Raw genomic sequence first — 13,981 nt, 5'->3', positions numbered from 1 at the left:
TATATATATATATCGAGACACAAAATTAAGCTAGATCAACTAAAATCTTATAATTAGTAGTATACTACTATCACGTTGCTTGTGTCACATGTAAGTGCCAACTAGTCCTTTGTTTTTTCTTGATGCCATTTTCCATGACTTATTTTTTATAAGCTTAACTTCTTATGCTTCAACTCCCATCTTTGGTTTCACTTTCAATCTAGCTCCAAGCAAATGGAGTTCCCTTGTGGGAAAAAGTTGTCCAATAATGCATCTCAAAGAACTCCAAAAGTATTCATACTTCTCGCTTTAACATTAATTATTCTAGGAATTATCCCTCTTCACTATACTTCTAAGTGGTATAATGCTACAAATTTATCAAATCATGAGTCAGAAAAATCATCCACATATCATATTGAAGATATGGAGATAAAGATTATGGATGATGAAGCATGTGATATTTCGATCGGAGAGTGGATTCCAAATCCTGATGGACCATATTATACAAACACCACTTGTTGGGCGATCCACGAACACCAAAATTGCATGAAATATGGAAGGCCTGATACCGATTTTTTAAAATGGAGGTATGTTGGAAATTCGATAAGCAATTTTAATGTATTCTCTTGCAAAAATTTATGAATTCGATTTTATATATTATTAATAGATGGAAGCCTAAGGGATGTGAGTTGCCAATTTTCAACCCATTTCAATTCTTGGATATGATGAGAAACAAGTCATTAGCATTTGTTGGAGATTCCGTTGGAAGAAACCAAATGCAATCTTTAATATGTCTCTTGTCCCGGGTACCTATTTTCCTCTTCATACTTCTTTCTTTTAGTTTTATACGAGTCTAAGTACAATGTAAAAGATGTAAAATAAATAATAATTAATAATTTGATAAAATAATAATAAATCAATAAAAGTTAATAAATTATACTGGTAATGTAAAGAACTTTTATGTACGTTCTCTATATCTGATTTAAAATATTTTATACAATATGTGCATATTTACTATTAACTATACCTAAAGAAAACATGAAATTATGAAATGTGTAAGTCTGCCCCTAAATAACATTGACATAAATTTTATTGTTTTAAGTATGAAATTTTATTTCTACCTAAATTTTTATTATTACCACCAATGGATTTTGGATTAGAAAATTGGATGTAAATTTAACTTTTTATGCTTACCTTGGGTTGCGTGCACACATGTTGTACTGTATTATTGAATAGGCTGGGTTTGGTCTAACAAAAGTAGATGTATTTCAAAGTTTAGGTAACATTCTGTTGAATGCACCAACAAGTTTTGGACTTGAAGCTTCAACTATTTTTTAATTTTTTGTTTTCTTGTGAATATGAAATTAATAAAATTTTGGATTTGAAGCTTCAATTATTTTTTAGTTTTTGATTTCCTTGTGAATACGAAATTAACAAAGTTTTGGACTTGAAGCTTCAACTGTTTTTTAGTTTTTAGTTTCCTTGTGAATACGAAATTAACAAAGTTTTGAACTTGAAGTTTCAACTGTTTTTTAGTTTTTTAGTTTCCTTGTGAATACGGAATTAACAAAGTTTTGAACTTGAAGCTTCAACTGTTTTTTAGTTTTTAGTTTCCTTGTGAAAACGAAATTAACATGTCCTTATTCTCAAAATAGTTTATTTAGGAGGTTTTTGGTTATGCAATTTCGATAATCTCAATTCGTTGATTAGAATTATCTCTAGCAATACCATTATTACACACAAACTTCAAATCATTTATCTTTGTTTAAATTAATAATTTAAATCATAATTTAGATTTTTGGTCGATAGTAGAACAAAATCATTAATCTTTTTCTCATAAATATATACACACCCAACCATTAATTTGGCTTCGGCGAACAACTATGCACTCCAACTTTAAGTGTGCACAAGTAGACACTTAAATTTTTATATAATTAAACAAGTAAACACACGTATCATTTATGACATAATAGACGTAGGTTGTCACTAAGACACAAAACTGTTATATAGGGTATCATGTAGAATGAATATGTCTATTTATTCAATTTTAGACAAGTTTAAGTTTCTATTTGTGCACACAGTGGCATAGCCACAGTCGCCCAAGGGTGTCTTCTGAAAGTTACGTTGCATGTATATGTCAAATTCTACATTTAAAGGATATATATTTAAAGTTGAACACGTGGACAAAAGCTATGCCTCTAACGTAGCTGTAATGAGTGTCCATTTGAATGAAGGAGTTTCAAGTTACAACCCCAAATATCACAATATTTTTATTTTATTTTGACAATCACATATTATTTTTCTTGGACACCCTTGATAAAATTTCAGACGCCATCATTATATGCACATCTAAAATTAAATATCATAATTAATCCCTAATTAAAAATCATACTTATATATTATTCGAACAATTATTAGGTGTCCTCTGCAAGTAAATTCGAGAGTTTAAATTCTATGCTTGTCTTGTTATTTTCATCTTTCTTTTTCTAGAAATTCGTTTAAGGGTACTTTTTCCTTTCTTTTTTTTTTTTGGTTTATATATTCTTTAGAAAAATCCCAATATTAACAGAATGAATTTTTTATTCTATTTTTATCATTGTATAAATTATATCAAATATCTACATTTAAAATTAAAACTACATGCAGCGAACGATGTAGCATATTGTCAATTGCTCAACTAATTCTAATAATTTTTTAGAATTTCACTGGGTGATAGATATTATAAAATTAAATCACTATCATAAAAAAAAATCATTTTATAATAATTCAAATCTTAAATCCCTCTCAACTAATAAGTTAAATTAGAATTGAAGGTATTAGAGTCACTTGACAAAATCTGAAAGAGTCCAAAGTGACAGCGTGGGTTCCTAGCTAACATTATTATGCCCTCAGTAATATAATATTAAGAAATACAGAGGATAACTGTCTTTTTTGTACAGATTTGTTGATTAAATAATTGATAACCAAAGTCCAAAAATATGGATGTTTATCTTTTCCCCTATTTAAAAATAAATAGATATTTTATTATTTTAAAAATATTAAGTTAAAGAATAAGCAAGATTCCCCGTATATAAGATTTCGATACTTTTTTTCTCCTTTTCTTGTCCAGGCTGCTAAACACCACATGTGCTATTTCATGTGTCTCTAAATAAAATATTCGTTTCAGTAGAGAAAATTATATTTATTTCATCAATTATAAATTAAAAGGAAGGGATCGTCAAGGATCACCTATATAATGTGATTTTTAAATAAAATACTTTTATGTAGTAAAAGATTCATAAAACTATGATGACCTTGGATAAAATGCAAAATTAATTAATAAATTATTTTTAAATTTACTTATAAATACCGATAATATAACAAAAATTTATACTGGAGTCTATGTTTTATTACTGTTTTGATTTGATTGGCATAAATTGGCCTAAAATGACACCTCTAGTGATAAATAATAATAATAATAATAGAATGTCATAAATGTATCCAAATGAAGAGAGAATATGTAAAAAGTAATGAGTAAAATATAATAGAGAGTAAATAAATAAAACAATAGTTTAAATAAAATTGAAGTATAAGATAATGCAAGAATAAAAATAATAATAGCGGTAAGAAAACAAATAGATGCTCCAGACTAGAAATTCATTCCTCACGAGGAATGAAAGAAAATACTCTACTATAGACTACTACTTTAATTCTCACTCTCCTTACTTTCTTATTTAATGTCATGTTCTTAGTAAGCTAGAAATATGTCATGTCATGTTTAATTCTGATGTTTTCTTTTTATTTTTTTGTGTGTAGGCAGTATATCCAATTGATGAATCTATTAGTCCAGATGAAAATTTTAAAAGATGGAAATATGTTGATTACAACTTTACCCTTGCAACATATTGGTCACCATTTTTGGTAAAAATGAAAGAAGCAGATGCTGATGGTCCAACAAAAACTGGTCTATTCAACCTTTATCTAGATGAAGCTGATGAGAAATGGTTAAGTCGAATTGAAGAATTTGACTATGTCATCTTCAATGGTGGCCATTGGTTTACTAGATGCAGTGTTTACTATGAGAACAACCAACTAGTTGGCTGTAGGTACGATTAATTTCACGTATGATCACTAAACATTAGTTAGTGTTTTGTGACTTTGTTGTTATAGTTGGTAAAGTTTAGTGACTATACGTGAAACTAACCTATTGTTGCAGGTATTGTGGACTTCCAAATGTTACAGACCTCCCATCTACTTATGGGTACCAGAGAGCTATTAGGACTGTTTTGAGAAGCATGAACAAGTTGGAAAATTTTAAGGGCATAACTTTTGTAAGGACATTTGCACCATCTCATTTTGAAGGTGGAGAATGGAATAAAGGTGGTAATTGTGTGAGGAGAAAGCCATTTAGAAGCAATGAAACATCTTTAGAGGGGTTAAACTTGGAGTTGTATACAATTCAAGTTGAAGAATTTAAGGCAGCAGAGAAGGAAGGGAAGAAAAAGGGGAAAAGGTTTAGATTATTGGATACAACACAAGCAATGTTGTTGAGACCAGATGGTCATCCAAGTAGATATGGGCATTGGCCAAATGAGAATGTTGTTTTGTATAATGATTGTGTGCATTGGTGTTTGCCTGGTCCTATTGATTCTTGGAGCGATTTTTTGCTTCATATGTTGATGTTTGAGGGAAGGAGATCTCATGAAGAAAAACTTCAGTTTATGAAACAGTATAGCTAAGAGTTAAGTTCAACCAAACATTTTTTTTTTAATTTAAAGAAAAAATTGTAATCCTTATTATTACTTTTATTGAAAGGAAATGAGCTTGATAAAAATACTGTTATAGTGAGAATTTGTATAATTGATTTCAACTTGCTTGAGATTGAGGCAGGATGCTTCACCATAGAATAAATCAATCCAGTTCTTTTCCACTGGCACTCGTTTGGTCTCTCGGACAAACAAGGGTGTGGTGAGAAGGAAAATTACATGGATTGATTCACTGAATAGTGCTTGCAATTTAGAAGACAGCGACATTGTGTATGTTCGAACATTTCTACTCTGGAATTACACCATATACATGTTTTAACCGTCAAGTAAAAATCTACATCATTGTATTTTGGGATGTATGTAGGGATTTTTACACTGAATAGATTAAGAAAATTTACCAAGGGAACACTACTCTGCACAAATATGGAGTGCTAAAATATACACAACGAAAGCCGACCTGAGCAACATAAGCTTGTGGAAATTCTCCAGTCTGCAAGGCTTTTGACGAGGATCAACGATATAATCTGAAGAAACACATCCCCTATCAATGTTGCTTCTTGGATACCTATTCCGAGTCACATTCATATCTGCATTGCTTGCTTCGAGCGTCCTCCAAAGACCATTTAATTTCTCTAATTTCATCTCCTTTAGATGACCTTCATGAACAAGGTTCTCTGCTTGGGCCTAAAGTAGATGAAAAAACAAAAGAAATTAGAGAGCCCAAAGGTTAAAGATATAGTATAACACAATGTCAACACAAGCGGAACTAGGATTTTAAATAAATGGGCTCAATCTAAAGTAAACTCATTGTACTTTTGAAATTATGCGTTCATAATTTAATACTAATTGAAATTTTAATTTTTTCTACACATATACCCCTCTGTATTTCAATTAATTTTTTCTACACATATACTCCCTCTATATTTCAGTTTATTTGTCTTACTTTCCTTTTTAGCATGTCTCTTTCCTTTTTTTGGCAACTCTTTAATTTCAACTTTCTAAATGACATATTTAATATCACAAGATTAAGAGACATTTTGGTACAGTGTACGTATTTTTAAGACCACAAAATTCAAAATATCTCATTTACATTATTAAATTTCGTGTCAAAGCAAATACAAACAAACAAATTGAAACATAGGGAGTATATATGGGTTTCGTGTCAAAAGTACAATTTCCAAAATCCATTGCGCAAAAGGCTGCACTGCAGCCTCTGAATACTGAATAATTTTCAAAATCATTCACCTGTTTTGCAGCAAGTTGATCTACTGGCTATGAAGCTGCTTATCCTATAGTTTCTCTCGCTAGGCTGAAGAAATAACATGATAAGATCAGACTTTAGGCATGCCATGCTATAAAATGTCAATATATAAAAATGAAAAATATCAATATGTAATTAACAGATCTACTCCCCTGAATTTCTAAGTAGTTTACCATTATTTATTCTGAATCAGGTGTAATGCATTTAAGGCATGGAAAAGAAGAAACGTGAGAGAAACTGGTTCCTTAATAAGCAAGGGAAAGAAATTTAAGACAACAAAATATATCATATGGTCTGGACCACACAGTAGGAGTTTATGATGATTATCCATAATAATGTTTACTAATATATGTTATTAGTTAGGTACCTGGGGAAGGTTGCTTGAGTGCATAATCTTGCACTTCTGCCCATTTTTCCTCCAGGTTTTGAACAGCTCCTTCCAGAGTTATCTAATTAAAAATGATCAGCAGAAGCAGATAAAAGAATGAAAAGTAATTTACATTGGCTATTATGATGAAAAGTGAGATAAGCTAAGCTACACACCTGTTCCTTCTTCTTCTCCTCTGTTTTTCCCAGCAGCGCAGAATGTGCAAATTCCTTATCTTCTTGATCCTCACCATTATTTTTAATCAAATATTTCACAGACTCACTGGGGGCTGCAGCTTGTGCTCGTTCTAACTCTGACTTTATGTTTTCTTCCATTAAGTCCATTTCCTGTAAATTGCATAATGTTCCAGAAATGTTGAACAATGAACGCCCCAGAAACAAAATTGACTGCATATAAAGGAATCAGTGGACAGGCTGAAGGTGAAAATATAATCAGTAATAGCTTGAGTCATTTAATTCAGGTATTAACATAACTTATCCTGTGCCGAGGGTTTACTGGAAACAGTAGGGGTATGGTCTGTGTACATCTTACCTCCCCAAACACCATTTGAGGGATTACACTAGGTATGTTGTTGTTGTAAAATAACTTATCGTACAAGTACAAAAGTAAAAGAATTTGTACTAATCTCTTCTATTACTTACATAACTAAACATAGGGCTCATCTGCTGGGCAATCCAGTGCTAACATTAGTTTATGACTGCACTAGATAATGGGAAAGGTAGTCAGTTCTTAGTCAAGAGGGATGGGGAGATATAGAGACAGAGAGTCTTTGCATGAAGTTTATTCTAGGGCCTAAGGGTGCTAAAAATTTGAACATGGCATGAAATATGGTTCCTGGTTTTACAAAGAAATTCACATTAACAGTTATTTTTTGCGAGTACTTGTCGGAGATGTTCTCCTGGCCTCTAACAGTTGGACATGCAATCAGATGACAAAGCAGTAGATAAACGATGCCCATTCTTTTTTGTAAATCATAAAAGGATCCTCTCGAGAAAGTTATGAGTTATGAGATATGACTAACCTGCAACTTGGTGCGTAGAAGGTCAGCTTCCTGTGACTTCTCCTGAATCCTATTCTCATAATCTGAGATAGTCTTCTCGTACTAAACATTTTCTTCTTGCAGAGTAATTTCTCTTAATTGTGCCTGCCACCAAGTTAGACCAAATATTGTACTTCAAATTCAAAGCTCTAAATGCATATTCAAGTGCATGTAAAAAATACCATCACCAAAGTCCTTAATGTTACTTTAGCCAAAGAATTGAAAATCTCTTAATCTCATCACAAATATTAATAGATAATGTACACAACATTAGAATTCATAGAAAGAGAAATAATTAAGCAGTGTATATTTCCAGAGAACAATCAAAAGTTTCACACTACTAAGTATTAAAACATCCCCAGGCTCACCAAATAAGGAAATCGAAGGAGCAACGAGAAGAAGAAACTCTGATACCTATGCAGGAACTTCAGAGGACTCTTCCATCTTGAAAGTTGTGTGTGATACATTAAGCAAGGTATTAGGCTCTATCACTAGCCAATTGGTAAGATAAACCAAATCCAATATTTCTGATTTGGGTTTGTTTGGGTTCTTCAGTCATCTATGATCTATAATGTGTTATTCGTTGTGATAAAGCAATTAAGAATGTCAAACCTTCTACAGACTTGCAGAACTTGCTCTCCCAAAGAACGCAAGCCAACATCCTAGTTTATCACATCTTAGTGCACAAGAAAATAATGCATATTGACATTACTATAATGATGGCACCTATTTATATCAAGAATAATTTATCCCCCAAAAATGTATTGGTCCTCATCTTTTCCTTATCACAAAAAGTATCTAGAATAAACACATTGCACCACAGACCGTTGAACGATTTTCAATTTAAACGATTTAGCTATTTTTGCTAACCTCGTGTACCCAACATAATCAACATTTACAGTTTCATAGCTAAACCTATCTAACTCACCAAGAAATCCGAGAAACAGACAAAATTTCACATAGCAGTTCAATTTATGGTCGACATATTGTATCCCTTGAATACAACTTTATTAGGTAATCTGACAATAATCTCTACATAACAAAGGAAGTTTGTAGTAGTTAGAACAAAGTCCGTCCATTTACCAAAAAGGGAGAACTGCAAAAGAAAAGAATCACTCAACCTTTGGTCACAAGTTTTATCCTTTTCCCCAATTCCTTTTTCTCTGAATCCAGTGAAAGGTTAAACTTGGGGTTTGATACATGACCTTGACCTTCATTTACCAGTACACACTTATTTAGAAGGGTTTGTTTTTGTCATAAATCATTAATTGATCAAAGAAACAAATCTTGATATTGATTTTGTATGATATTATTTGGATGATAAAGGACAGAAAGGGTGCAATGTAGGGAAACCAGAACGTGAAAGAACCATGAAGGGGTTGCACTCCTTCAGCAATAGATGCAAGTGCAACCACGCCTATCCAGAGGAGGATGCAATGTAGTTCCAACAGGTTCAACTGAACCTTGTATTTTCTAACCATGGCATAAATATATGCCATGTCAATAATCATTAAATTCTCAGTGAAATCCCACAAGAAGTTTGGTGAAGGTAGAGTGTACGCAGACCTTACCACTACCTCGTAAAGGTAGAGAGGATGTTTCAAAAAGACCCTCGGCTCAAGTGCAGCAAATCCGAGTACAAGAAAGAAGAAAATAGTGCAAAAAACATAGCAACTAACAAGGTGTAATACAAAAAAAAAAAAAAAAAGACCATGAACTATAAAATAGTGCGATTATCAAAATACAATAATCAACCCACAATGATAGATATCACAATAAAGAACTATAATAATACAGCTAGTACAACACCAAAAAGCCTAAACTTTAGAAAAGTAAGACAACACTCCATAGATTCCTATCTAAGATCATGTACTTAGTGACGTCAAGTTGAGCCATGATGTAAAATGATTTTCCTTAAGATCAAGAAGATCAGTAGTATTCCTATTTACCCTTAGCCTTCCTTAGGCATGAATTGAAACCTCAACCTACCAATTAACGGTGAACAACCTACTAATTGCCGGTGAAGGTGCTCTCAAGCTAGCCTCACTTGTCAATGATATAAATATAAATACCCAACCCATAAAGTTGAAATCTTGAATTCCCCTAAACTTGTATTAGCTCAAGATAACCACATATTCACAAAAGGGTAATGGGTATTGTAGAACTTGAAATCTTAATCCATCCCCAGAAGCATCAATTGATGGAAAGCTAAAATTAAAGTAATTAAAAGAAGAGAAAATGAGAAACATGTTCTTTGGTGGCAGAGTGAGCATTAAGTTGGAGAGCAAGAGCGTTATTAGAGGCGAGGGAGTGAGCGTGAAGATGAGGAAGACGTTCAGAGATGTCAGGAGGAGGGAGTCTAAGCCGTAGATCTTGAATGGTTCGAGTAAGAGAAGGAGCCTTTCGATCCAAATCAAGAAGGTACGATTGTTGTTGTGGAGTAAAGACTAAAGGGATTGAATTGGGGTTGTTATCATCTTCATCATTGCTGTGTGAACCTCCTACTACATCTGCTGCCCATGCCAACAAACCCGCCATTTCTGCCTCTCTCTTTGCTTTCTTCTCAACAATGACACTAACTTCTCCTTCAACAGTACTCTAATTTGTTCATATGAAAATCATTGATATTAATTTTAAGTTGGAATTCCGTTTGTATATAAAATTTCATTTTTTTGAGTTACCATTCTTCTCATAAATATAAAAAAGAAACTCCCTCCACTTCAAAAAAAGATTTGAGATCTAATTTGACTTAGAATAAAGTTTAAGAAAAAAAAATACTTAAGTTATCTACAACCTCTTAAAATGTTAGACACCTGAATTAAACATGTATTTATTGAACACTTCTATCCTTTAAGATTTAAATCATTTAAACATTTTTTTATCAATAAACTAAAAATATAGAGTGTAAAATACACACACAATGACATGACATTTCAACTAATTAAATAACGACATATGTTATTTTTAGTCTAAAAAAATTATTTAAAAAGTATTATAATATAAATACAAAAGATTTATTTTTAAGTAGCAAAATAAAATAAAAGAAAAAGGTTGTAACCCCACCCCTGCTATTTCATCCAAACCCAAAATAAGACTTAGCTTTTTCTCGGTGGTACAATCAACAACACGGCAATCCACCATGTTATATTGCTTTAAAAATTTTTGGTACGTATGCAATAGAAAATCAAAAGAAAAAACAGAAGGCTTGAAAATTTTATGGCTATTTTTGATGGCTTATGAAGGAATTATCTGTCAAGTTTTCTTACACGTTATTTCTCGTCAATCTCTTAAATAATCAAAAGAATTTGTAACTTTCTTCTTCGTTCCATTTTGATACAAGAAAGACGAATTCAGTCGGAAAATTAATAAGTTCTTATCGATATTGTTAGAAAAATGGAGTTATATAATTATTTTGTCCGATTTATAACAATTTTTTTAATAGAAGAACGCCTTACATTTACATAGAATATATATTAATCTAAAGAAACAAATTTCAAACTTCAAATCCTTTACAAATTAAAATGATGAAAATGATGGTTATAATGGCAGCCATAGCCATGGCCCATGGGCAGGTAATATGAAGGACAATAAGGCATCATTTAATAGGAGCAACGATGGAGATAAAAGAATGACAATGTTCAGAGGGAAAAAAAAAAGAAAGACTAAGCATCTACGGCCGCCGGCGGTGGCAAACTGGTGTGATGAAGAACGGATAGAAAAGAGGTGAGGAAGAAGAAAGAGTATTCGTTTCCACAAAACCCTCATAAAATACTCTCACGCGCCTATATGAAGTGAATCACAAACATTTTGCCATGTAGGCAAAAAATGTTTATATGGTTTGAATTCGGAAGGATAGAACTATTCAATAGGTACAGGTATTAGTTAAGGTGTCTAAATTAATTTTGCGGACAACTTTAAAGGGTCGTAGATGACTTAAGCAAAAAAAAATTTTTTAATCTTGTGGTTAAAATTAAAGTTATGTCGAATGTACCAAAATGACCTTTAATCTTGTGGTGTTAAACATGTCATGAAAAGTTAAAGTTAAAGAGTTTTCAAAAAAAAGAAAAGGGACCATTCTTTTTTAACTAGACTAAAAAGGAAATAGGATCATCTCTTTTTTAATCGGAGGGAGTATCTTTCTTCTCATAAATATAAAAAAAAAGGGTCAAAAATAACAAAAATATGAAGTTGTGTTAATGATAATTTTTATTACTTTCGCATAGTTTAATGATACTTTTTATTTAAAATATTAACGATAAAGACATTTTTAAGCTGAAATATAAATAAATAACATTTAATTCTTATCACCTTATTCTTTGTTTCATCAAAATTACTCTAATTCTTATTTAAGTTCCCACATGAAGTAAGTATAATTTATTAATTAGATATCATAATAGGGTAAGATGTTATTATACTAATAAATTGCATATATCAACGGTCATTTTATAAATATATATCTATGATAACCAACTTTTATATAATATATTTTGTTATGGATCAAATTTTACATTCTAAAAAGTATTAAAGCATGATTTGAAATTTCAAATCCAGCTTTTTAGAGGATCTGAAATTTGAAATTATGATCTCACATTACATGTTCAAATCCTAATTTAAAATAATGTTTTACATCGTATGTTCAAATGTCTTCAAAGAGTAAAATATTTTTTTAGAAAATACTTTTTAAAACTGGATGTCAAGTGAAAATCACACAACAAATTAAAATGGAGAAATTAATTCATATCGGTAACCTATCGTGTAGATATGCGAATAATTTTCTGAAGATCGACCGAGACGAACTATATACAACAACTTACGATAAGAACCTCACTAAATTAATATTCGGTTAATGAATAATCTCTTTAAGATAATTATTTCTGGTCCCAACTTTGGTCAGTGGAAAAAAATCAATCAATTCAATAAGATAATATATTTTCATAAGACCCTTATATAAGTATATGGTTTCATTAATATTATAAAAGAATAATTCGTTAAAGTTACAAATACATCTAAAAAAGTTTAGTGAAATGTGATTTTATTATGCTCTTTTATTTTATTAAAATTTAAATCTAGTTAAAGCTCATCTCTGATGTTTCTTATAACATCCAAAAATTTTGGTATTGTTTTTTTTTTCTAATTACACCATAAAATTGTGAAGAATTCTAGATGCGAGTGTTTTCTAACGTGTAAGTAATTCCAAAGGTATTGTAGCATCTTCAACTATAATACCCCAAAATATTTTAAGCTAAAACTCGAACCATTCTTCATTGTGAGTAAGATTTTATCGAGACATCTAAATTTTCTTAAGTTGTAAGGTAACTAGATTTAGCACCTTGAGTTCTAAGAAGAATTAGAGAGAATTAATTCAAGTCCTTCGTATTTTTTTAAGTTTTAAGTCAACTTTAAAAACCCATATCTTTTAACACATAAAGAAATAAGAGCCCATGACCTATCAAATTAAAGGTCTTCGAGTCATATTTCCAGTGTCTCCAAGTTTGCTAAATTTCAAAATCTAACTAAAAATTTATGACTGATTTACTAACGACGCTCAAACACGGTAGCAGCTTCATGATGGCTCCGCATTACGGAGCCAATACGGGCCTCACTACGTGATGAAAAAATATTCCGACTCTCAACTCATTTTGTTTATTTCTTTGGGGGTACTTTAGACCTAAAACCCCTTAGGAGGTCATCAAAATTATCCTAAACGTGTAGAAAAATTAGTTTTTCATAAATCAAACTCTCTCATTCACTCCTAAGATTCTACGATCAAGAAATTCAAGAACGATAAGGCTAGGGTTCATTTTCCAAGATTTTCCATCAAGTTTCTTCAAGAAAATGGTTCTTTCAGGTATGTAACCTTTCATAGTATAACGTTTGTTCACCCTCAAGCCAATCATATTTAATTCTATCCCTGAATTTGTTTCTGAAATTAAGTTATTGATTTCTTGAAATGTTCTTGAGTCTTAGCTATCAATGATGGTATTGGAGTTCTTGAGGTTTGAGTTGCAAACGAGTTGAGTCCCTTAATATATTTTTATATGGGTTTTACTGAACTTGTTTTGCGTTTGTGACTTTTCGTGAATATGGTCGATGCGACTACTTTGGTTATGAGTTCAGTCGAGTTTGGGAGAGAAAGAAAAATCAAGCCAGACTATGTTCCCAGCTCCGCATCACGGAGGTGTTTTAAAAATTCACTCCCTAGAAAAGTAACCCCCTCTCCGCGTTCCGGAGGGATACAGAGTTTATTGTCTCAAAATTTATTTTCGTTACCAAAAATTTAATTTATCTTCCGCGATGAACTAGTTCAGTTTGTGTCTTTGCTCGTTTCTTATTATCAACTATCTAAACTTCATTTAAGCATTGAAAGATCCTATATCCTAATCATAATCCTTGAATTCATATTTCAAATTCAACGTAAAGTTTCAAATCGAAAGTCTAATGATCTTCTTCTTCTTCTTCTTCTTTATGATCTCCTCCTCCTCCTAGGACGAACATTGTTTCTAGTGATGGATAATATGACCGAAAGTTCAATTTTAAAAATTTTCATAAATTTACCATTTACCCGCCCC

The 13,981-nt window shown here is 31.5% G+C and overlaps 2 protein-coding genes across 2 annotated transcripts in view; one reads left to right on the top strand and one right to left on the bottom strand.

The window, feature by feature from the left end:
• Positions 1-44: 44 nt before the first annotated feature.
• LOC107014868 (protein trichome birefringence-like 19) lies at positions 45-4,806 on the top strand. The gene is made up of 4 exons (XM_015214978.2): positions 45-566; positions 647-785; positions 3,775-4,064; positions 4,175-4,806. Exons 1-4 carry the CDS (start codon positions 214-216, stop codon positions 4,695-4,697), a joined length of 1,305 nt encoding a protein of 434 aa, XP_015070464.1. The 5' UTR covers positions 45-213; the 3' UTR covers positions 4,698-4,806.
• A 187-nt stretch (positions 4,807-4,993) lies between these two features.
• LOC107014869 overlaps positions 4,994-13,981 on the bottom strand; it is a 30,735-nt gene continuing 21,747 nt past the window's right edge. Inside the window, 7 exon segments of the mRNA XM_027915577.1 lie at positions 4,994-5,408; positions 5,970-5,995; positions 5,998-6,033; positions 6,353-6,434; positions 6,529-6,699; positions 7,395-7,547; positions 9,660-10,010. Coding sequence (XP_027771378.1) covers positions 5,133-5,408; positions 5,970-5,995; positions 5,998-6,033; positions 6,353-6,434; positions 6,529-6,699; positions 7,395-7,547; positions 9,660-10,010 — 1,095 coding nt within the window. The 3' untranslated portion in view covers positions 4,994-5,132.

Source organism: Solanum pennellii, chromosome 3, assembly GCF_001406875.1.
Source record: "Solanum pennellii chromosome 3, SPENNV200".
NCBI lineage: Eukaryota > Viridiplantae > Streptophyta > Magnoliopsida > Solanales > Solanaceae > Solanum > Solanum pennellii.
Note: the sequence above shows the minus strand (reverse complement) of the source record. Positions and strands in the feature narration are given on the sequence as shown.

Coding starts and splice junctions, on each gene's coding strand:
- LOC107014868 (XM_015214978.2), top strand. CDS start 214: ATGGAGTTCCCTTGTGGGAAAAAGTTGTCCAATAATGCATCTCAAAGA. Junction 567..646: donor ACCGATTTTTTAAAATGGAG/GTATGTTGGAAA, acceptor TATTATTAATAG/ATGGAAGCCTAAGGGATGTG. Junction 786..3,774: donor TAATATGTCTCTTGTCCCGG/GTACCTATTTTC, acceptor TTTTGTGTGTAG/GCAGTATATCCAATTGATGA.